Below are 25,090 nucleotides of genomic sequence, written 5' to 3'. Positions count from 1 at the left end.
GTACAGCCGCAACATAACCTCCCAACTCCTGTACTCAATACTCTGACCAATAAAAGAAAGCATCCTAAATGCCGCCTTCACTATCCTATCTACCTATGACTCTACTTTCAAGGAGCTATGAACCTGCACTCCCAGGTCTCTTTGTTCAGCAACACTCCCTAGGACCTTACCATTAAGTGTATAAATCCTGCTAAGATTTGCTTTCCAAAATGCAGTACCTCGCATTTGTCTAAGTTAATCTCCACCTGCCACTTCTCAGCCCATTGGCCCATCTGATCAAGATCCAGTTGTAATCTGAGGTAACCTTCTTCGCTGTCCACTACACCTCTAATTTTGGTGTCATCTGCAAACTTATTAACTATACCCCTTATGTTCACATCCAAATCATTTATATAAATGATGAAAAGTAGTGACTAGGCACCGATCCTTGTGGCACTCCATGGTCACAGGCCTCCAGTCTGAAAACAACCCTCCACCACCAGTCTCTGTCTTCTACCTTTGAGCCAGTTCTGTATCCACATGGCGAATTCTCCCTGTATTCCATGAGATCTAACCTTGCTAACCAGTCTCCCATGGGGAACCTTGTCGAACACCTTACTGAAGTCAATATAGATCACATCTATCGCTCTGCTCTCATCAATCTTTAAAAAATTACTTCTTCAAAAAACTCAATCAAATTTGTGAGACATGATTTCCCATATACAAAGCCATGTTGATTATCCGTAATCAGTCCTTGCCTTTCCAAATAAATGTACATCCTGTCCCTCAGGATTCCCTCCAACAACTTGCCCACCACCGACGTCAGGTTCACTGGTTAATAGTTCTCTGGCTGTCCTTACCACCTTACTTAAACAGTGGCACCACGTTAGCCAACCTCCAGTCTTCCGGCATCTCACCTGTGACTATCGATGATACAAATATCTCAGTAAGAGGCCCAGCAATCACTTCCCTAGCTTCCCACAGAGTTCTAGGATTACTTTGAATATTGTTCTGGTCCTTGTCTGTTTAAGCTTACTGACCTAGAGATTGGTCCTCCTTTCATTACCATGATGCTGGAACCAAGAATCCTTGCACAATTCTCTACAGTAACTCATTATTGTCATGATCTCAAAATCATGAAAATCGTTATATCTTTCTCTGCTCCATCTGCTACAAGCTTTAGCTTTTCAATATTAATATGTGTTCAGAACACATTTAATAAAGAACAAACCATTAACTACTTATTTGCAATTTCATGAAAAGAAAACAACCATTTGTTTGTTTTTGAACACTTAATAAAAAGAATGTTTGTTTTGCTTTAGCCAATTTAATTTGGGGCATATTGATTGAAAACACCTTGCTATGGATATTCTGGTCTCCTGAAACCAGTTGGGGATAGGGGAATAAGGAGTCCTCTAGCATTGCTGAATGTTGGAAGTATCTAAATGACTAATACCACTTTAGAAAGTTCTATGTGCCACTTTCTGAAATACCATTTCTGTGATGCCGTGTGGTGTCATGAATTCAATAATCACGTGATCAGCTTTTGAAGCATGAGGTTTCAAATTACTTTGCATCTAGTTTGTTTTTAATGATTCTTTACCCTGGAAATTTAAAGTTGGCAGACTAACAAGGATATGATTTACTGTATAGTACATGATGCATATATATCAGCCTGTTCTCTACAAGTGTGTTTGTATTTCTAGTACTCATCTAATACATAAAATACTCTTTTTCAGTAACTCAACCCCCGCCCAGCTTCCTGCATCTCTTCACATTATTTTCAGATATGTGACTGCTCTTTTTGTATGAGGATCTTGTTTCACAGACTGGTTTGTGGTGTGTATCTCTGTAAATGAGAATCTACATAAAAGTCTTGTTTAAAAAATTCCCTTACTAAAGCAAATTAAAAGCAATCTTGCAAATATTGCAAGTCCAGAGTTAAAGTAATATTAAAGTTAGCATTTTGGGTGTACAAACTTACTGTCAAAACTGAAAGGCGTCAGCCCAGTCTAAGAATAAATAAACAGCAGTTCAGAGAATCAATGAGCAGACTGCAGGAAATAGTTAAGAATTTGAGTGGCTACCATTTTGTTTTTGGAATGCTGGAAAGAGATAAATCCCAGTAGACATTCTGTCACACTGACATGAATTTTAAGCATAAAAGAACAGAAGATGCCAAGTTAGACAAAATGTGAACTGCTAGAAATAAGCAGAGGGTTTGCTGTTACCCAAACAAGAAGGCACACTAATATGACAGCCTTATTTTGTCCTTATCTTTTCTGCCACCAGTTTGTTAAGAGCTTTTAGATTATGATAAACATTTTCTGACCATAAATGTGGTCAATTGCCTCTTTTCATAACCTTTTGATTAAATATTGAGAGCAAACTGATTATTTTTAATAGATAGTGTTTTTATTTCAGACCAAGTGATTCAGTAAACATCAATTGTACATAATTAGATTTCGTTTGGTAATTTTAATTCAATATCTTTAAAAGCCTAAATGGAAATTAAACTTAGAATTCTTATTTGCATTGGAATTCCTAGAATAGCAATGTTCATGTTCAGTTTGCATGAAAGTAGGATTCTTCAGTTTTTAAGAAGCAAAGATTTGTCACTTTTAGTAATGTCCCTTTGTCATTTTTGCAAAAGTCATAGAGTTATAGAGATGTACAGCACAGTCGTCGGAATTATTTTGACTCTGCAAACTGACCTGCAGGAATCACAAATGCAGATGTTGAAAAGTTCGTAAATATGTGGAATACGTTTAGGATCATCATAGTTTCTTGGAATTTTACTGAAGTAAATTGCAGCATTTGTTGGTTATCGATATTGTACTGACAGCTATGGATTTCTTGGTATTCAACTACTGAAATGTGGTGGTAGTAACCTATTAGTTCATTAGTATCATTTTTATTCAAAATTTAGAGTGCTAATCCTTATCAAATTTTATCAAAGATCCCAGTTATGAGTACTGACAAGCTGGAAAGAGTGCAGCAAATATTTAATGAAATAATTTTAACCTTTGGAGTCCAATAATTGAGGTGAGATTACACAAACTAAGGTTTCCTTTTTTTTTTCCCAATCTGCTTTATTTCCTCTAAGCAAACCCTTATTCCTTTTAGGAGGAACATGATTCCTGAATGTTTTTATTGAGACACATTTTCAGATAGTGAACTCTGCATGTCCATTATGTGGGACATGTGGTACTCAAGCCATATGTTTCCTGCTAATCTGCATTTTGTTATGGCAGAGGCCAAGGTCACCCACAGGGACACCTATTTCATATTTTGTTGATCCTCATCCATCCAACTGTTGCCATTGAAGTGCAGAAAAGCTCCTGCAGGGAACTTGATTTTTGGCATGGCTTTACATTTGAAAATTACCATTGGCTTTAAATTTGTTCCTCTGGCCATGTAGCCAAGTACCACTGTGAATCATGCCTGCTTGTGTCCTGTGGTTTCGCATTTGAACTGTTTTCAAACCTTTCCATTCCCCAGTTCAGTTGTTGGCATGTCAAAATTCATGTGACGTTTCATCCATACTGCTGATGTGGCATAATGGGCTCTCATTTAGTTCCACTTTCTGATGGTGAATTGTTGTCAAGGTTTGTCGGTAGTTTCTAAACAATCTTAGTCGTCTTCCACACTAGACTTTTATGTTCCAGAAAGTAGCTACATCAACTAGTTGTTGCTAATAAGTTTTTGCTGGACTCAAATTTTGATTTGACCCATTTAGAGTGTATGTTCAGAATAAATTTTTGGTGATGTTACCATGCTGATAACTTTTGAGGACCTCACGATCAGGCTAGCAGCTGGTTTTTGTTTTCATGATGCATTCAACTTTGTGCATTTTCAAGGTAGATTCCCTCTTTCCATTCTGGCCAAAGTTTTTCAATAATATTGAATTTATTCACTGCAGCATACATATATGAAATAGCAATCATTATAACTTTTACCTTTAAATCAGAGCCAGACTTCATTTATTTTGTTGGAAGGCTAATTTCTCTTCTTCTTTCTTCATGTACTGTGTAGCTGCATCTTAACACTGTTGCATCATTGCTTTTTGATCTCTGTAGCCCAGTCATAAGATACCTGTAAGGTATCTTGTCTGAGAAATAGAGGTTGACCTAACGAAGCAAGAATAGTATGTTGTGGATAACAGGGGATAAGGACTTGTAGAAAAATGAGATTATTTTGTATCATGATCCTTGCTAATTCATTATCCAAAATACCAGTAATACCCTGGAATAATATATGAATAAAATATTTCCTGGAAGTCAGTGGCCACAATGTTATTCAAAACTGGCACAAATGCTTCTTTTATTATAAAGTAGTGCATACTCTGATCACGTGTATCACTATGGGGAGCTGATAGCATTCATAAAGTGTTTTGACTTCTTTATCTCTCCCAATTTCATGTTCATCCTTTGAATTTTAATACCATATCACAGTCAGGGTCAATATTTTGTTGTTCATGCAAATGTATAGATTAATCATAAAATTCCAGTGCGATGTCACGCCTTGCCTGAGCTGTGTTATGAGACTGAGTTTTATTAGTGTGGCTTTTAGTTAAAATGTAGCTGTATTGATATTTAGCTGAAGCAAGCCACACACTGCAGAAAGTATGAAAAATGTGTTGCTGGAAAAGTGCAGAAGGTCAGGCAGCATCCAAGGAGCAGGAGAATCGACATTTCGGGCATAAGCCCTTCTTCAGGAAGCCCTTGTGAAGAAGGGCTTATGCCCGAAACGTCGATTCTCCTGCTCCTTGGATGCTGCCTGACCTGCTGCGCTTTTCCAGCAAAACATTTTTCGGCTCTGATCTCCAGCATCTGCAGTCCTCACTTTCTCCCACTGTAGAAAGTATGTTTGAAAAGTTCTATCGTCACAAAATGTCTCAACTCTGGGAGTAAATACCTGTAGTGCTAGTGGATAATAGAAGATCTGCTTAGTTTTACGCTCAAATAAATGTGAATTAATCAATTTTGAAGCCAATCCATATTAAAATTGCTGGAGAGATTTAGCTAAATCTGCAGATTGGGAATGGAGTAGATGTTTGAGTCTAGAAACCCTTCTTCCGAATTGTTAAAGCAACTTCTATTACTCCATCTTAGCCTCTGCATGCCATTAAAAAATTATTTTCATTAACAATGGAAATAATTATCTTTGCTTTGCTATTGAATTGTTTGTGAAGGGATCACCAATGTTCCATTAAAATTCCAATGTATCTGCAGTTCTATTCTGTGTAGACTACATTGTGGACCCCTGCTCCTATAGCAGTGGTTTGGCTAAAGTTTTGAAGTTTGCTCAACTGTGAGATCGCATTTGACTGGAACTGTACAGTTGGTATTTTCACAGTTTTATTATTTTCCTCAATTTCATCTATTTGAATTTTATATCTGTTCTCAGCTGTTGCAGACATATGCAACAACTAATGCTAGCTGTCTCTGTGACTTACTCAAAAAAGCTTTTGTTAAAAAAAAAATACTGACCAGTTGCAGTATGATTCCCTTCAATTCCTTTCCGTAGTTAAGGGACTGAATTCAAAATACATGCTCCAAATATATCATTGCTCTTCGTAAAGCTTTTTTTTCACCATGGGGTGCTCAGAAAAATACCTTGCTGTGTCATTATTAAACAAAATTTCTTTAGTCATAAGGTTTTATCAATCAGTTGAAATGCTAATCAGTTGAAATTGAAAAAGATGATAGGTAGCTACATAAAAGAATGTAACCACAGTCACATGCCTTTACCTTGAATGAGAAATTTCAGGTTTCCTAGCGAAATATTTGCCTGGCAATTTAACTTGTAATGTTTACTGGATAACAACCAGATTGGTAAATAAAAGAAGTCTGACTGGTAAAACTTAAACCACAAACAATGTGGCTCTGTCTATACTCCAATTAAAGTCCAGAAATTTATTTTAAAAAGTCAAATATTAACACTTTCTGGTATCAAAATGCTACAATCCTATCTCTGTAAAAATGTAACTGTTTATATCACAATGATTATAACAGAAATAAGATGAGTAAATTTGATTGTGCCATAGTAAATTTATTTTTGGAATAAAAATTAGGCCTAGATTTAATATGGCTATCCAGACTTTAGGTATTCTATGACTGAAATTTGGAGAGGTGTAACAGTAATCATAATTTGTGGTATATAATTCCAAATTCCCCACATACGACTAGTGTACTAAGCTGACAGTAGTATCAATGAATGATGCCTTCCTCATGTATTGACCAAATGTTCGCCAAGGTGCTGCTCAAATTTGATGGGCTGCACTTGTAAATACCTTGCAAGAACTGTAGCAAATACTACATTGGATAAATAGGCAGAAAACTAGCCACCAGGATACATGAACATCAGGTAGCCACAAAAAGACATGATCCAGTACCACTAGAATATTTACATATAGATGAGGAAGGACACCATTTCGACTGGGACAACACATTCATCCTAGGACAAGCCAAACAAAGGCACGCATGAAAATTCCGAGAAGCATGGCATTCCGACTGGAACTCTATCAACAAACACATTGACTTGGATCCCATTTTACCACGCTTAAGAAAAAGAACAGGAAATGACATCACCAAACCAAGGAAATCTAAACATATAAATAAAAAGTGGGCCGTACCACCAGTGCTTCATCCAGAGACTCACTGACATTACCTAGTATGGTGATGAAATGTCCGAAAACGAACCTTCCAGCTCCTCAACCCGAGCTACAAATCTTCTCAAAATTTACTAAATAACATCTATCTTCATTTCAGGACTGCAAATAACTCCAGCATGTTTTGTCCAGATTCAGAATGATTTCAACCTTTTGGCTTCAGTAATTGTCTGTTACTTAATTTCATGTAGTGTTTGACCACATAGAAATCCAAATGAATACAGTATATCAAAAGAGGCAAGTAATAATGTCACCAGAGTATTTCCTGCCACTACAATAGTGTGATGGAAATTAAACTACAATATCATGTAATTGTCCATTCTAATTTTCAAGATTGAAATAACTATTTTAGACAGTGTCCTTCAGGGCCACATTACATCCCAAATATTTTATATCCAATTAATTACTTCAAGTATAGCTACTGTGTACAGAAAAGTCTTAAGTATAGTGATGAGATATGACCAGATAATCTGTTCTTAGTGAAGCTGGTGAGGGATAAAAGTTGGTTAGAAATCTAGGGAGAATTTCACTGCTGCTTTCTAAATCATGCAATAAGGTCTATCATCCACAACCGTGAGGGTAGATGAAGCCTTGGTTTCATATATTTTCTGAAAGATCTCTAATAATGGTGCATAACATATCTGCCTATGTTCTGAATTCCGTCTCTGAGAACAGAACTTGAATTCACTTTTGACTTTGGTTTGAATTTTACCACTGAGACAAAGCTGATGCTGATTTCAACTAAGCTCAGCGAGCTGTGTGACATTTTAACATCTGACCATTCTGGTACCTTGTGCTTTTTGCACCTATACCAGTATGTGGGTCTGGGTGAGGGTTATTTTGAGGTTGTTTATTGCCACCAAACCTCCTTTTGTCTTTGATTTGTTTTAGTCCTATCTCGTGATTTTCTTTTGGTACAGGATACACCACCATCGAAACTGAAACTGAACTGTTCTTAGATAATAACAATGTTTGTTTATTTATTGCATGATAGCTATAAGTACAACTACATGTGGTCAGGCATGAAGGGGTGGTGTACAGACATTTGCTACCTCTGAAGGATAGAGTAGAGCTCCTTGCTATACTATTAAACTGTATGTAACACCCATATCATGGGTTGAGTCAATGTAGCAAGAACATAGCTCCTTAAGAACAATTAACTTGTACAACAATACCTCAACTGACTGCAATGTAATTGTGGCAATATTAAAATCTCTGTGACTTACTGATTGAATTCAATTTCATAATTTTAATACCAGCAAGATGAGGAAAATTTGAAAATAAAATCACGATGAAGAACTTACTCGATTTTTAAAACTTTAAAAAAAAAGATAATGGGATAAATAATGAGGACAAAGATATTTAGGATCTGATGATTTCCACCCAAGGATATTAAAAGAAGTAGATGAAAAATTTGAATGATGAGAAACAACCAGTATGGATTTGTGTAAGGTAAATCATTTCTAACTAACCATTGAATTTTTTGAGGAGATCATCAATATGATAGGTGAAAGGATGTTGTTGAGTGTTATTTATATGGACTTCCAGTAAGCATTCAATATAATTCCACATGGTCAGAATTTTTTTTTGTCTGGGCATGGACTTGGGTAGGAGGCTGAGATTGGGATGATGAATATATCATCCAACAGTAGGAAATCATTAATGGTGTCTCCCAGAGATCTGCACTAGAGTATATTATTTCAATATTTCAATAACTGAGATGAAAGAATAGAGAATTGTTCATCCAGGTTTGGGGACTAAAAACAAGTGCTGGGACTGTACGTCATATAGATTAGACCAGAGTCTTGCAAAGAAATATCAGTAAATTAAGCAAGTAGGGAAAAACTTGCAAGTAGTTGGAATTCATTTTGGGAGACTATGAGCTCATCCATTAATAAAAGCAAACATCTTTTCTGAACATCAAGAAGTTAGAAACTTCCAAGGAGCATGTATGTACAAAAGTCGCTGGAAACTAGTGGATAGGTACAAAACAATCAGTGACTTGGGGAATTTAATTCTTGTTTCGATGAGGCTGGTATATAATGGGGTGAAAGTTATGCCTTAATTATATAGAACTCAGGTGAGACCTTATCTGGTGTACTGCATTATGTTTTGGGCACCATTTCTTAAGGAAGTTGTATTGCTACTGAAGACAATACAACACATGTTTAGCAGAATAATACTTGGGTTTTGAGGGTTTTATTATAATGAGTGGTTGCATAGCCTGACTAGTCTTGCATTCTTTATAGCACAGTGATAAATGTTAAGATGATTTACGTATTCAGTTCCTTTCTCTGATTGCATTTCCAGACTAAGGACACATGATCATAAATTTAGAGTTTGATGACACTTCAGGTCTGAAGGTGGGAAGCATTTCATACAGAGAGTATAAGAAAGTAGAACTTTCTCCCCAATGAAGTAGTAGGGAGTGTGTTACTGAATTTATTCAAGACAGCGTACAGGAAGGAAACTGGAGTTGAAACCACAACCAGATCAGCCTATTGAATGGTAGAGCTGGGTCACAGGGCTGACTGGCCTGTTCCTAAGTTCTTGATTTCTATTTCTTACCATTTGCAGTGTTTCAAGAAGGTGGCTCATCACCTCCTTCTCTGGAGTCACTAGGGATAGGCAATAAAAATATCCGCGTATCATGAAATAATTAAAACAAAAACGGAGACCAGGTTAATTGAATATTTCAGAAATAAGACTGATATTTTATTTTCTGAGCTGAGACTATTAGAAGCCATGGACCAAGATGGGTAAAAGGATTCAGTTATAGGTTGACCATGAATTATCTGAATAGCAGAACAGCCTCAAGCTGTCAAATGGTCCACTCTTGACCCTAACTCTGAAAACAATTGGCTGCAAGCATATTAGAGTTATTTGGTGAAAACTTTATTTGGTTTAAGATAATAATGCAACATTATAAGGATATTTGCCGTGCACTGTTAAGAATCGATTTAGGTAAAATTGGTGCTGTGTTGACATTTGGTAACTGCACCATGTCCATTCAAACATACGAATATTGTTACCTGATATTCTTTATTAAGAATACTGACTGTAAAAGTATAAAGACAGTATATAGTCTGCTGTTCCAGTATGTCGTGTCTATGAACAGATGTACTACAAAAATGTAAAACTTAAATCTGCCCTTCTTTGTAATCAGACCATAATTTCTTGATGGTTTGCACCTGACGTATACAATACAAGCAAAAACAGCAGGTTTGGGAATGTTCTGCACAATACCTGACCTGAATTTTTCATAATCTCACAGTAGCTAGAACATTTGTACTCGTTTTGCTGTTGACTGAGATTAGATGAAGTACTCAATCTCTGGAACAGCAGTGGATAATCACCATGACAACTGTGAATAAGTTGGTAAAGGAATTATTCCTAAATGGAATGCATAAATGAATAATAATATGAAGATACTCAAAAGTTAAAATTTAAATATTTTTCCCGGTTGAATATAAAATATCAGTTTGTATATTGCATTTTGTTTGAGATGCCTTTAATATTCCTAGGAGAGATGATTAATTGCATTCGTAAAGTTAATAATTGCAATTTTTATAACTTTTTGAATATTTAGGATTGTCATAAACTTTTGTTAGATCTCATGAATTATGTTTTTAATGTTTGTAGTAATTTATTAATTCTGCTGCAGTAATGAAAATTCTACAGGAGAATACATTTTCAGTTAAGAAATAAAGCTGCTGAACCACAATGTCTTATCATGTAGGACACCAACAATGTTGTTGGGGGTAAATATATCTAATGTTGTGAAAAATAAAAACAATATATGATGCAATGATATTGTCAGCCTTCAGACTGGGGTGATAAGTTACCAATAAATTAATGTTGTTTGAACTTTTACATAGGGATGATATTTCTAATGTGAAAATACAGTTAAGCATAAATCTGCCCATGTTACTAAATATTCTGTGTTAGATTCTAGTGGAATGTGGTAAACAGAAAGAAGTCATGCTCTAGTCCACATGATTGCAGACCCACAGCATACTAGTTTACTTTTAACTGCCTTTTTGACAATCAGGATGGGCGATAATACTGGTGTAGCCAGTGACACCCACTTCCTAGAAATAAATAAAATAAAAACAGGGTCGTAATCTGGAATTTTGGAGTCATGAATTCTGAGGCAACTATAGCTACTGTAGAGCCCTGACTACGTTAGAGCAATGTTCTAGAGCAAGTCATAAAGATATATAACATGGAAACAGACCCTTTGGTCCAACTCATCCATGCCAACCAGATATCCTAAAGAATCTAGTCCCGTTTGCCAGCATTTGGCCCATATCCCACTAAACCCTTACTATTCATATACCCATCCAGATGCTTTCCAAATGTTGTAATTGTACCAGCCTTCACCATGTATAATTAGGAATTTTTAATCAAGTGACCTTTGGATGTTGGTATCCCCTGTATTTTGTTTTTGTGAAGCAGTTTAGTAATTAACTGGGTAAGTCTTTTCAGGAGCATGATCTTAAACTGTATGGAAGAGAGTAGATGACTGAAAGCTTCCTGGAGTGTTTGGTTAGAAATGTGCATTGGTTATTCAGAGCTGAGAAAATCTAAAATCTCAATGTTGTGAGGATTCAAGGAGTCAAACTTGACAGCTTATAGGATAAAACTCAGTGAACAAAAGCAGAGGATTGGACAGGGAAGGAAATTTTTTTCTTTCCTTTTGAGAAACAGTAAAATGGCATTGGGAAGTAAATGGGACTTTATTTTACTATGTGTTGTGAAATCTTTCAAACTGCACCATGTTTTTTTTATATTCTTCTCGAGTTGTAAACCTGTTTTATTGTTAGAAGCAAATTTGCAGCATTGTATGTTATGTTTCAATGAAAGACAACCACATTAAGGAAAAAATATCTATCAAGCCAGATTTCTTTCTGGGATCTGATTTATCCAATAGTAACATCAATTGGGAGCATAACAATATACATTTGTCTTTCCTCAACTGAAAGTTCTTTCAGCGGAGTGGACCCGATGGACCGAATGGCCTTACTTCCACTCCTATGTCTTATGGTCTTTCCCCACAGTGATTAACAGCACCTTCGACTATGTATCTTCTCCAACTCACATTTCTGCTGTTTCCCATTCCCTGCCCACCTGCAGCCATGATAAATTTCCTCTATCCTTCCCTTTCACCCCAACAGCCTTCATATTAAATGGATCATTCTGTCCTCCATTTTTATAATCTCCAGCTGCAACCAAACGCATTTTCTCATTCTCTCCCCATTGCTTTTAGTCCTCTGAAAAATCAGTTCCCTCCATGCAACCCCTGTCCACTCTTTGGTCTCCCAACAAGCCTTCTGCAACATTTCATGTAAGCATAGGAGATGTGTAACCTCCCCTCCTCTTGTCACCTCGAAAGGCCTTAAAAGGACTTCCTAGGTGCAATGGTGATTTTATATATAGTTCTTTCAATTTAGTGTACTGTCACTGCTATTGTAATGCCACCAGCTTTACATTGTTTAGGCCAAGTGTATGTTGAGTAACTGCTTTGTGAAGTAACTCTGTTCAGTCTGCAGAGATTGTGTGAGTTTCCACTTCTCAACTTATTTTAACACTTCACACCTTGATCTTACACTGCCCTCTGCCTCATTCAGTGTTCCAAGAAAGCTAAGTATAAGTTCATTTTCAGCATCTTGTCTTTTGATAAGACACATCATAGCCATGTGGACTCTAAAGTGCAGTCCCACACTTTTAGACAGTAACCTCTTTTGCTCTTTGTGTTATGTACTGTTATGGTTTTGTTCCATCTTGTTCTGCTTTCAGATGGCAATTGTTGGTTATTATACCTTTCCCACCTTCTGATCTATTTTTGTTTCCTTTACTAATCCAATTTTGGTTCTATTTTTGGCCTATTTTTCATTAGAATTTAAATATTACCAATATTCACCTTTGATATCACCTTATCCTGTTCCAGAATTTTTTCCAATGCCTCAAGTATGTAAATTCATTTCTTCTTACAGCAACTGTGTAGCAACACCAGTGGCCCTTCTCTTCTCTGGCTATCCAGAATATGACATACAAAGCTATCCAGAGATTTAGGATTTATTTTTCCCTCAGTTTTGATACCCTTCATTCTGAAATTATCAATCAAGAATGATGATCTTCCCTGAAAAAAAACATTAGCTCTAACATTAGAACTTAATTCATTGTTTGGAAGATGCCACCTTCAGCAGTATGGCACACAACATGTTTCAATTAGTGGATGGAAAATATAATTTGATAGAGAAAGTAATGAAGTAATGGGCTTAAAAGTGGTAAAAATGTAGGATTTCTACTCCTCACATTGACTCCATGCTCAAAATATTGAAATGTATTGCGGAGTGCTGGGGAAAAATACCAGCATCCACTTTCTCAAAATACCATCCAAAATCAATGTGCATTGTTGCAAGAAGATGTGATGTGAATTTGAAACTGATGTGTGGATGTTACTTTTCTCAAACAGAGTGCATTAATTTTCAGACCAATAGAAGAATAGCTGACCTATAGAAATTCAGTTCTTAGACCTTCTTTAAAAATAACAAGTATAAATGCATTTGACTTCCGACTTACTTCTGTAAAAGAAAATTAGCTTTTCATTTTACTGTAATTGCATAATTAATTTTAAAGAGTCCTGATGTTTCAAGCAAATTATAATGAGCTTATATAGATTTGTTTGAGTAAATAGAGACTTCCTGTGTTTAATAGTAGTGCTACTTTATTTAAAGCATATGACTAAGTATTGCAAGTTCTCTAACCTTGACTACATAAAGGATACATGGGGTGTATGTAGGCTGGTAACAAGCACAGACCAGCTAAAAATGTTTGTAATAAACTAGCAGCTGCACAGAGTCACTTTGCTTTTCAGCTTGAACGTAGCATTTCCTTTGCAGACTTCCTGAATCAAACTTATAATATGCTTATTCAATACAAACGTTTGTAATGTTGCATCAAAGGGGGCTTGAATTTTGTTTCAATGAAATAGCTAATGGTAAAGATGAGAGAAATCCAGCTGGTTTATGAACTGAACAATCACCTGGTCAAACTACTGAGTAATAATTAATAAAACAGAATGATGCACTATATTTTAAATAGCTTTACCATCCTTATTTTAGTAAACGCTTTCAGTTCTATAGGCCCTCCTTCAAAACACTCTTCCTTTGAGAAATATGTGTCAAGCAATTGGGTATTCAATAATAAGCCTCTTTATATTGTGAAAGATTTGAGGAGTATAAATAACTGGCAAAAATTTTTAATGTTGTCTTGTTAAGTTAGTTCCGAAAATGTAACTTAATTTGACTGTTTAGCTATGGGTGAAGGGCTTGCTAGAAAGCAACACAACTAGTCAAATGCTAGCTCAAAAATGATTAAAATATACATGGCAAATGCCTTACACAGGAAACATTGTGTAAAACAAATGAAGAGGAAAGTGTGTGTTAATAGTAATATGATTATGCTACTCTTTCTTGAGGTTTTGCCTTACCAGCATTCATTTTCTTATAGTACCATCCAAATTTAGTGTGCATCTGTTTTGTGACTACAAAAGCTGGATTTTAAAGTTTAGAATTTTTAAATATCTCTTTGAAGAAGCTATTGCTCAATAGGTGCCATGTAGGCCAAGATAATGCATTGAAGGTGTGAGGTGACCCATGTGAGGCTGTGTCCCAATATTCAGACTGATTTTAATCTAGAAAAGGGACTTGGGACAGGCGACAACACAAAGTGGCCAAGCAGAGACTGATAGCCAAGTTCGGTACCCATGGGGATGGCCTCATCCGGGACCTTGGGTTCATGTCACACTTGGGTTCATGTGACCCTACTGCACAACCCACATAAACAGAGGCAGGGGTGCACATGTGCGCGCGCACGCACACACACACACACACACACACACCCTCTCTCATACACAAGCTGTCTCTCATATGCTGACACATACACTGTCACGCACACACGCACCCTCTACACCCCTTTACAGTCACTCACATACACGTACACTCTCTCACAGACACTCATACCCTGGGCACGCGTATACACACACACACACGTTTGTGGGGTGAATTTGTATTTGCAGAATTGCAGTTTTTGAGCAAAATAAAATGTATGAATCCATGTAAGATTTTGTAAATCCCTTTTTAAAATTAGAATCAGCTTGAACATTGGGGCACAGAAAGCCTGACACAGGGCACCTCACACTTTCAATGCATTACCTGGGGCCAACATGGCACCTATCATTAAAGTTCACTTGACAATGTAACTTTAAAAAAATTCTGGGATTTACATATGAAACAACCGAAACTAACATGGTCATTCGAAAAGATGAGAGACTTAAACAAACAATCCAGGTCTTTTTCAATATATAACTGCAGTTACATCACACTGTAAACATTTGTGATAAATTCTGTATCTTATGATCTTATACTCCACAACCACCTGATGAAGGAGCAGCATTCCGAAAGCTAGTGCTTCCAAATAAACGTATTGGACTATAATTAGATTAGATTAGATTAGATTAATTTCAGTGTGGAAACAGGCCCTTCGGCCCAACAAGTCCACACCGACCCGCCGAAGCGTAACCAACCCATACCCCTACCCCTACATTTACCCCTTTACCTAACACTACGGGCAATTTAGCATGGCCAATTCACCTGACTTGCACATCTTTGGACTGTGGGAGGAAACCGGAGCCCCCGGAGAAAACCCACGCAGACACGGGGAGAACGTGCAAACTCCACACAGTCAGTCGCCTGAGTCGGGAATTGAACCCGGGTCTCTGGCGCTGCGAGACAGCAGTGCTAACCACTGTGCCACCGTGCCGCCCATAATCTGGTGTTGTGTGATTTTTCATTTTGTGTACCCCAGTCCAATACTGGCATCTCAAAATTATGCTAGACAAGCTAGGCAATTCACACTCTCAAACAATTAACATCTTGAAATAAAGCAACCCACCACATCTTTTTAAAGGAAATATCAATTTGCCTTGTGTCTGAATATTAATAGATTTTTTTTAAGAAAAAAGAGCAGATCCAGATCTGAATCTGTACCTTTGCCAAAATATTATTCAAGCCTTCCTTGGGTTATCCCCTATTTTTTTACTATGTTTTGTGGAAGATAATTTCCTAGTTTTTGGGAAATATTGTTCATGGATAGATAAACAAAAATTTTGCTGCTAAATTACTCATTGGTATTGTCTATAATTTCATAGGTGGCATGGTTCCTTCCTTTCCCTATCACCCAAGTCCATGTGACCCTCCTTTCAATGAAGACAGTGATAAGGTGAGTTTGAAAATTTTATTTAAATTCTAATTTTCTCCTTTTGAATGAAATGAGATTTGATACGTACAGTAGCCTGTGTTGTGGCTAATTTAACGTGTTTTGAAAAAATTCTGCATATCTATTTCTAGTAAAGAGGTGGTCACTCATGTTTCTCACTGACTCCCAACACTTTGAATGATGAATGAAGAAGTGCACTATTGGGTGATAAATGTGTTAATGAGTTGTTGTGCTTAGACTATTGTAGATGCTCATCGAGAACATGATCTGAGTACAGGGGACACTCTTCATGAGAATGATGTAAAAGAAAAGATATTGAATAGAAAAAAAATGTCCTTTCAGATACCAGGATGAAAACTAAGAATGGAGTTGATATTAAAATCTCTTTACTAATTAAGTAAAAAATATATTGTTTTTAGTTGAATAGTTTTGTCAAGTTTCATTAAGAGCTAATTACAATTGGTCTGTTCTACAAGGTATCAACAAATCTATCTAAGCAAGGTGAAAATTAAGATAAAGCATTTTCAACACTATCTAGGTTTTGAGTAGATGTTTTCTACAGACAATATACTTTGGATTATTTGCTCTATTTTTATTGTTAGGAGCATCTTGGACACCAAATGTTAAGAATTATTGATCCAGAATTTGAATTAATATTTTATGTTCAATATTGGATTCAGAGTGTGAAAACACTTACTAGAGAGGTTGATTTGATAAATTTGTTTTTGGTTTATATGCTTTGAATTACAAGATTGTAAACCTGTAATAACTAAATGCAGTTTTATTTTTGGTTTGCATGAATAATCGATTTAGATAAGTTTAACCTTTTCTGTACTGTCTAGCAATCATTCATCTGATAACTAATTAGTATGCTAGTTATATCATAGATGATTATATTATCTGTAATTAGCATTTTGTATTTGAAAGACACTACATAATTGAGAAAAAAATTCAGTTATAATTCACTGTGTTGTGTTAGAATCATTCTGGAATTCTTGTTTAGCTCCCATATTTAGAAACTAACTTTGCACACAGTCTGAGAGTTTCTGATTACAGAAGTCATTGCCAGAAGCACAGTCTGAAAATAACTCTTCCATGTTAGATTAGATTAGATTAGATTAGATTCCCTACACAGTGTAGAAACGGGCCCTTCGGCCGAACCAGTCCACACCGACCCTCCGAACAGGAATCCACCCAGGCCCATTTTCCTCTGACTAATGCACCCAACATTATGGGCAATTTAGCACGGCCAATTCGCCTGACCTGCACATCTTTGGCCTGTGGGAAGAAACCGGAACAAACGGAGGAAATCCACGCATACATGGGAGAATGTGCAAACTCTACACAGTCAGTCAGTCACCTGACGCTGGAATCGAACCTGGGACCCTGGTGCTGTGAGGCAGCAGTGCTAACCTCTGAGCCACCATGCTGCCCCAGATACTTTGTAAGACAACTGTTTCACATGTGTAAGATCAAAATCTAGCAACTCCATTACAGTGAACCATTTCATCTTATGTTAGAAAAGACAGGCTACACACAGCCTGTACCCATATATTCTAATTGTGTGCCCTATTGTAACTCATTGTGGCTGGGCAGCCTACACTTGGGAATACATTGTGAAAACTCGTGTGATTAGCGAAGTATGTTTTCTTTGCTGATGACCATTTGATGAATAAAATTACCTGATGCACCAATTGCTTGTGCATCTAAGTCTAAGAAATGGAAAAGAACATTAAGCAACTTTTTTAGTTATGGCATTCAAATAACACAAGAGACTGGTTTGTCAAACAGTTTACATAATGAAGGACTGTGCCAGATTTTCACACCTTCATGTATGCAGGGACCCAGGCAGCTGGGTCACAGATGCTTTATTTCAATTGTCATATTTCAAGAGATGGTGGCACTATTAAATTACAGTTGGTAGTTTTACACATTTTAGTTGAAGCACACAATAAAATTATTTCACACTAATGAGACATTATTAATGCATTGTATACATGTTTTAATACTGTTTGATTGTTACAAGCAGTATCTTTAATAAAAAGACTGCAAATCTGCAAAAATTTTGACTTTTTGATGTAGCATTAATGTCACTTAGTTCTTTTTAAATGAACTTAACTGATTTTTCTTGAGAAAATGGATTTTCCAAATTCCCACTTGTGAATACCTTTCTGTTATTGTCTTGCGATTCTTTTATGATTTTCAACTGTTTTGTATAGATTCGGTCTCAGGTATTTGTCAAGACCCATGGATTTAATCTTTTTTTGTAGATCTGGAGCTTTCTGTTATTTCATTTAAAATGTCAAGATATACCTGATGGACTTTTAAAAAAATCTCTTTTACAAATACTTATTTTGAAAGAGTCTATGACCTCACTTTTGACCCTGCAAGATATCCAAACTAATTCAAATTATGCTGCAAGGGGAAGGCATCTCAAACATTTGAGCTGGGCATCTTGTACTGCTACTTTGTAGTAAACACAAAGATAATATTGTTATGACATGGAACAAGTCCATTGTCTTTTTCTGGTCCCACTATATTGTGCGCTTTATAAAATAGATTTAATTGTTTTACCTAGTTCCCAACATGGCAGATTGTATGCTTTCTCTATATTAGATGGCAAAGTAAAAATATACCAACTGGGTTTCTTTTAATGAATGCAAAATTATTGCTTTTATTATAAAATCATACTTAATGAAGAAGCAAACTGGTCATAGAGATGTACAGCATAGAAACAGACCCTTTGGTCCAACTCGTTCATGCTGACCAGATACCCTAAATTAATCCAGTGCCATTTGCCAGCACTTAGCCCTTATCCCTCTAAACCATTCCTAATCATGTACACATCCAGATGCTTTTTTAAATGTTGTAACTTACCAGCCTGCACCACCTTCTCTGGCAGCTCATTCCAGATAGGCACCACCCTTTGCGTGAAAAAGTTGCCCCTTAGGCTTAGGGTGAGATTTAAATGGGACCTATGTCCTCTAGGTCTGGACATCCGCAACCCAGAGAAAAGATCTTGTCTATTTACCCTATGTATGCCCCTCGCGATTTTATAAACCTCTATAAGGTCACCCCTCAGCCTCTGATGCTCCACGGAAAATAGCCCCAACCTACTCACTCTCTCCCTATATAGCACAAATTCTCCAACCGTGGCAACATCCTTGTAAATCTTTTATGAACCCTTTCAAGTTTCACAACGTCCTCCCTATAGGAGGGAGACCAGAATTACACAAAATATTCCAAAAGTGACCCAACCAATGTCCTGCCACAACATGACCTCCCAACTCCTATACTTAGTGCTTTGACCAATAATCAATGTACTTAATTTGCAATATAAAAATATGAATATTTACTCTAAATAACCCAAAACACACAGAAATTAACACAGAAATTCTACAAAATTTAACTATGGCAAAACACAAAAGGTCAATAAGTCCTTGTTGTTGAAGTCAAAAGGGATAAGGATTGAGATGTTTTGATGGCTGTCTCTGATGCTGCCTGACTTGCTGTGCTTTTTCAGTACCACACACTCGACTTGATCTCCAGCGTCTGCAGTCCTCATTTTCTCCATGTTTGGATGGCTGTCAGTCTGACATTCTGGCATGTGTAGAGGTGTGTCACCAAACATTAGCAGTTGCTTCTGGATCTTGGCAGATACAGTTTGCTCAGAAAATACAGTATTCCGAAGTCTTCTAATTGTTCTTGAAGAGGACAATCAGGTTTCATGCTGAATTCACCTAGTTTGGGATTATGTTCAGCATGGATTGGTTGGACCAAAAGGTTTGTTTTCATGCTGAATGACTCTACAACAGATTATTCTGTAGCAGACTTTCCCACCAGCTGAAATCCAAAAGTATCTCCAAGTCTGCAAAACACAATTCAAACAGAACAACCAGAAAGTACAGTCATTAAATCATTTAGATGTTTTTCCTGAAGTGAATTCAAGCAACAAAGCTCACAATTATCTGGAACCATGCAGTCCAAGAATTGCTTTGTTCAGAAAAAAGTTCTAATGTCTTTTGATATTTTTCTAAAAAGAAAATCCAGGTATCTCCAAATCCTTCAAACTAGAGTCCACAATGATTAAATATGATGCCATCATAATACTATTCTACACTAACATGCTGCTAAGAACCCAAAAAGATGTTCTGCATGTGACAGAAATGTTGTCTAAGTTTCATTGCTGATTGGGTGCCTCATGGAAACTGTATGTCCCAACACTATATTTTCATGCACTAAATTTTCCACTTCTTTGGTTCTGTTGTATGTTTTGAGTACTTAGAGGCTATGATTTTTTTTCCATTAAATAACATACTGTAGTTTTTTATCTTCAAGTTAAGGCAGAAATATAGTGGCAGAAATGACTTGACAATATGGAAAATAGTGGCAAGACCCCAGAGGGTACAAAGATGAATACATTAGGAGAAATGGATTGATATCTGATGGCAGTTTGAATCCATTATCCTGGGCCACATCCTCCACAACGCTTTGTGATATAATGCTCTCCATATTGCCAAAGTCTAGCAACAAATCCCTATCGTTATGGGCCAGATCCTGTTTACTGCTGACCATCTGGGCTGTATATTTATTTTCCCTTGTATATTATGCCTTCAAAATCTTTCAACTGCATTCCCAAATTCCTCTGATCTTACAACTGACTCCAAGGTACTGACAGCTCACTTAACACTACGCTGATACTCAATCTACTTAGATGTTGAAACCAGATATTGCACTTACCAGTAGCCAACCAGAGATCAGCTACTTCAGCACATTATTAGCGTTCAAACCTAGTGTTGTCTTGATCAGAATATGTAATTTGCTCATTTGATAAATTCAGTGAGCTGCTGGGTAAGCTCCACAAATTCCTTAATACTTGAGACTTCCATCTCTAGTGTTTTTATTACACTGTGAAGAGAAGTCCACAGGCTGATGATCCGCTGAGAAAGAAATTCTGTTCATCTCCAGCTTAAATGGGAGACTGCTTATTTTTAAACTGTCCCTTAGTTTTGTTCTCTTCCATAATGGTAAACATCCTTTCAGTATATTGTACATTTCAATAAGCTCCCCTCCAGTTCTTCTAAACTTCTAATTACAGGTCTAATGTCTCTCCATTCCTTGAAGATAACTCCCGTTATCCCAGAAATCAGTCTAGTGAACCTTCTCTGAATACTTCATATGTAATTAAGTTCTCTCTTAAATAAAGAGATGAGATTGCTCACAATACTCTAGATGTGATCTCACTAACATTTCCTACACCATTAGCAAAATTCCTCTTTTTTTTGTATTTCTTTCCACTTGTATTATATGGCACACCATTCCATTTGCCTTCCTTATCACTTGCTGTACCTGCATAGTAGTTGTGATTCATACACCAAAACATCTACAGTAAATCTCTCTGTACTTCAAAGTTTTGTAATCTCTCTTTGTTCAAATAATGTGCTGCTTTTCTTTCTTCCTGCCAATGTGGATAAGTTCACTCCCCACAATATACTTGTCTGATATTTTTGTACACTCAACCTGTCTATATCTCCTACAGTGTATTTATGTTCTCTTTGCAACTTACTTTTCCACCTGTCTCCCAAGACAGCACTCCACTTGTTACATCTTGCCAAAATGACCTATTTATGCCTACTCTCTGATTCTTGTCAGCTAAACAAACCCCTATTCATGTTATTATGACACACTGTATTTATACCATGAGCTTTTATTTTGTTTAGTAATAATCTTTTAATGTGGTACCTTATCAGTTGTCTTTGGGAAATCTTAAGTACATCCACAGATTTTCATATCAGCATTACTTGTTACTGTTTCAAAGAGCTCTAATAACTTAGTGAAATATGATTTGAGGCATACAGTTTAAGAGTAGGGAGGTTATGCTGAACTGTATGAAAATGTTGGTTAGGCCACAGCTAGAATATTGTGCTGGAATCCACATCATAGAAGGGACGTGACTTCACTAGAGACAGTACAGACAAGAATTAACAGGATGTTATTTGAGCTGGAGCGTTTTAGTTATGAAGAGAGATTGGATAGACTTGGGAATGTTTTCCTTGGAGCAGAGGAGACTGGGGGAGATGATGAAGATATATAAAATTATAAGGGGCATAGGCAGGAATTTGTCCTTCTGGTGGAGGAATCAATGATCATAGACCATAGATTTCAGGTAAGGGACAACAGGTTTAGAGGAGTTGTGAGTAAAAATGTTTACAGTCTGAAACTCACTGCCTGTAAGTGTTATAGAGGCAGCAAACCTCATGATATTCGAGAAGTGTTTAGATGTACACTTGGGATGCCAGGACATACAAGGCTATGAATCAAATGCTGGAAAATGGGATGAGAATAATTGGGTTTATGTTTCTGAGCAGTGCAAACTTGATGGGCAGAAGAGCCTTTTTCGGGTGTGCAGAAGACCTTTATGTCTTAGTGCAGCTCACTCCAATACTTTTCAATCTGTCTTGCATTATGGCCGTCTTATTAGTTTACTTTTAACCAGACTCCTTTAATTCTGTGCATTGTGGTAATGATAGGAGCAGTTTTTCAGACATTACAGTATGAACAGTGAGTGAAATATCTGTATTTAAATCTAGTTGTTTCAATGCCTTGGGTATAATCAAACATTAAGTGCAGAAAATATCAAAATACGTTGGAAGCAGTTTGAAGAAGGATTATTGGACTAATACCTCAAGTGTGCTGTTTGTTTTATCAGGCAATGACCATCTCTAATAAGAATCAGTGGTTAGATTGAGTCTCTTAACATTCAATAGTACTACCATTACTGTATCAACATCCTGGTGTTACCATTGACCAGAAACTCAACTAGCTTCACCATTTAAATGCAGTGGCTGCAAGAGCAGGTCAGAAGCTAGGAATACTGCAGCAAATAACTCACCATCTGACTCCCCAAAGCCACCCACCACTTACAAGGCACATCCCTACTTACCTGGATGAGTGCAGCTTCAACAACACTCGAGAAGCTTGACACAAACCAGGAAAAAGCAGCGTGCCTAATTGGCACCATATCCATTCCCCCCCCATCCCCACCATCAACACTCAGTAGCAGCAGAGTGTACTATCTATCAGATGCAATACAGAAATTTTCCAAAAATGCTCAGACACCATTCCAAACCTATATTTCCATTCAATAGAAGGGCAGCAGATATGTGGAAACACCACCATCTGCAAATTTCCCCCCAAGCCACTCACCATGCTGATATTAAAATATTTCACTGTTCCTTCACCGTTGCTAGGTCAAAATCCTAGAATTCTCTCTTTCATGGCATTGAATCTACCTACTGCACATGGACTATTGTGGTTTAAGAAAGCAGCTCACCATTACTTTCTAGAGGGCAATTACAGACCAGCAATAAATGCTGTCCAGTTAGCAATGTCCCATGAGTGAATAAAAAAATTTAGAAAACTATGAATTGGCTACTGAAACTTGAACACATTGAGGGGAAAGCAACTTCACATTGCAATCCAGTGGACCCAGAAGATTCAGATCCATTCGACCCAAGTCAGCTCTGCCATTCAGTGAGATCATGATCTATCTAATAATTGTGAACTCCACTTTCCTGCCATTTTCCTATAACTTTTCATTTCCATACTGATTAAAAATGTATCTATCTCAGCCTTGAATACACTGAATGAACCAGCCTTGAGAGCCATCTGTGGTAAAGAATTAGTCAGATTTACTATCCCCTGAAAAGATATTCCACCCTCCTGTCAAATGGGTGGTGACCCTTTTCTCTGAGATTGCCTTTTGGTCCTAAATTCTCGGACAAGGGAAAACTAGTTATAGGTTGCCATTTTAAAAATGCCCTCAATGTCTTCTAAAATTTACCCAATCCTCTATTCATGCTAATATTTGTCTTATTGAGTCATTGAGATGTACAGCATGGAAACAGACCCTTCAGTACAACCCGTCCATGCCGACCAGATATTCCAACGCAATCTAGTCCCACCTGCCAGCACCCAGCCCATATCCCTCCAAACCCTTCCTTTTTGCAGCAGAGAACAGCAGGTGCTGGGCAGAAGTGAAGTCGGAGCGCAAAGCCGGTCGGGAAGATAAGTGATTGTTATTTGAGTGGGTGTGTTCTAGACCCCAGGTCCTACAAAGTAGGGCCTCCCTCCCACCCTCCTCCTCTAACATAAATTAAAAGTCCACAGACTTGCCCCAAAAAGAGGGTCCAAGGAAGTTCCTGTGGATTGTAGAGTGAGGCTTTAGCTCAGGAGTCTTTGACAAGGAGGTTGAATGAAGTGATTACGCCACAGTTGAAGAGGGTGAAGACATGACTGCCAAGCTGGTTCAGTGTGCTACGTGCTTGATGTGGGAGGTCAACGACTCTGGTGTGTCTGGCTCGTATAAGTGTGGAAAGTGTGTGCACATTCAGCTACTGACAGAGCATATTTCATATTGATGAAAGAACTCGAGGACCTTAGGCTCATCTGAGAGAACGAGATCTTTCTGGACAAGACCTTCAGCGAAGTTATTACACCGACCGTACCAGAGGATGAGGAAGGCAGAGAGGAGACAGGTGCACGAGACCCCGGGGGAAGTACCTGTCAGGAACAATTTGAATCTTTTGGAAACAGTAGAGACAGATGATACTGCCAGTCCGCGAGGCGGCCAGGTCTGTCAATCAAAAATTGGCGCAGAGGCAGAGCGGAAGAATCGGACATCGCACAGAGCCGTGGTAATAGGGTACTCCATAGTGAGAGGAACTGACCGGGGTTTTTGTGGCAGCAGGCAGGACTTAAGGATGGTGTGTTGCCTTTCTGGTGCCAGGGTTAAAGACATTACCGACAGATTGCAGGAAATCCTCAAGGACGAAGGTGAAGAGCCAGAGGTGGTGGTACATGTCAGCACAAATGATGTCGGGAAGAAGAGGAGGAACATACTACAGCAGGACTTCAGAGAACTAGGAAGAAGGCTGAAAAGCAGGACGTCCAGGGTGGTTATCTCCGGTTTGCTTCCAGTTCCTCGGGCTGGTGAGGCCAGAAACAGGGAGATAATGGACTTGAACGTGTGGCTGGGGAACTGGTGCAGGAAGCAAGGATTTAAATTCTTGGATCACTGGGGTATGTTTTGTGGTAAGCATAAATTATACAAGAGAGACGGTTTGCACCTTAATAGGTTAGGGACCAGCATTCTGG

The 25,090-nt window shown here is 37.5% G+C and overlaps 1 protein-coding gene across 5 annotated transcripts in view; it reads left to right on the top strand.

Moving 5' to 3' along the window:
• LOC122564492 (E3 ubiquitin-protein ligase RNF38) overlaps positions 1 to 25,090 on the top strand; it is a 163,282-nt gene that overhangs the window by 11,869 nt on the left and 126,323 nt on the right. For all 5 annotated transcript variants that reach the window (XM_043719481.1, XM_043719462.1, XM_043719489.1 and 2 more), the window contains one exon: positions 15,867 to 15,937. In XM_043719481.1, coding sequence (XP_043575416.1) covers positions 15,872 to 15,937 — 66 coding nt within the window. In that variant the 5' untranslated portion in view covers positions 15,867 to 15,871. The remainder of the gene's footprint in view (positions 1 to 15,866; positions 15,938 to 25,090) is intronic.

This window comes from Chiloscyllium plagiosum, chromosome 2, assembly GCF_004010195.1.
Source record: "Chiloscyllium plagiosum isolate BGI_BamShark_2017 chromosome 2, ASM401019v2, whole genome shotgun sequence".
Taxonomy (NCBI): Eukaryota; Metazoa; Chordata; class Chondrichthyes; order Orectolobiformes; family Hemiscylliidae; genus Chiloscyllium; species Chiloscyllium plagiosum.
Note: the sequence above shows the minus strand (reverse complement) of the source record. Positions and strands in the feature narration are given on the sequence as shown.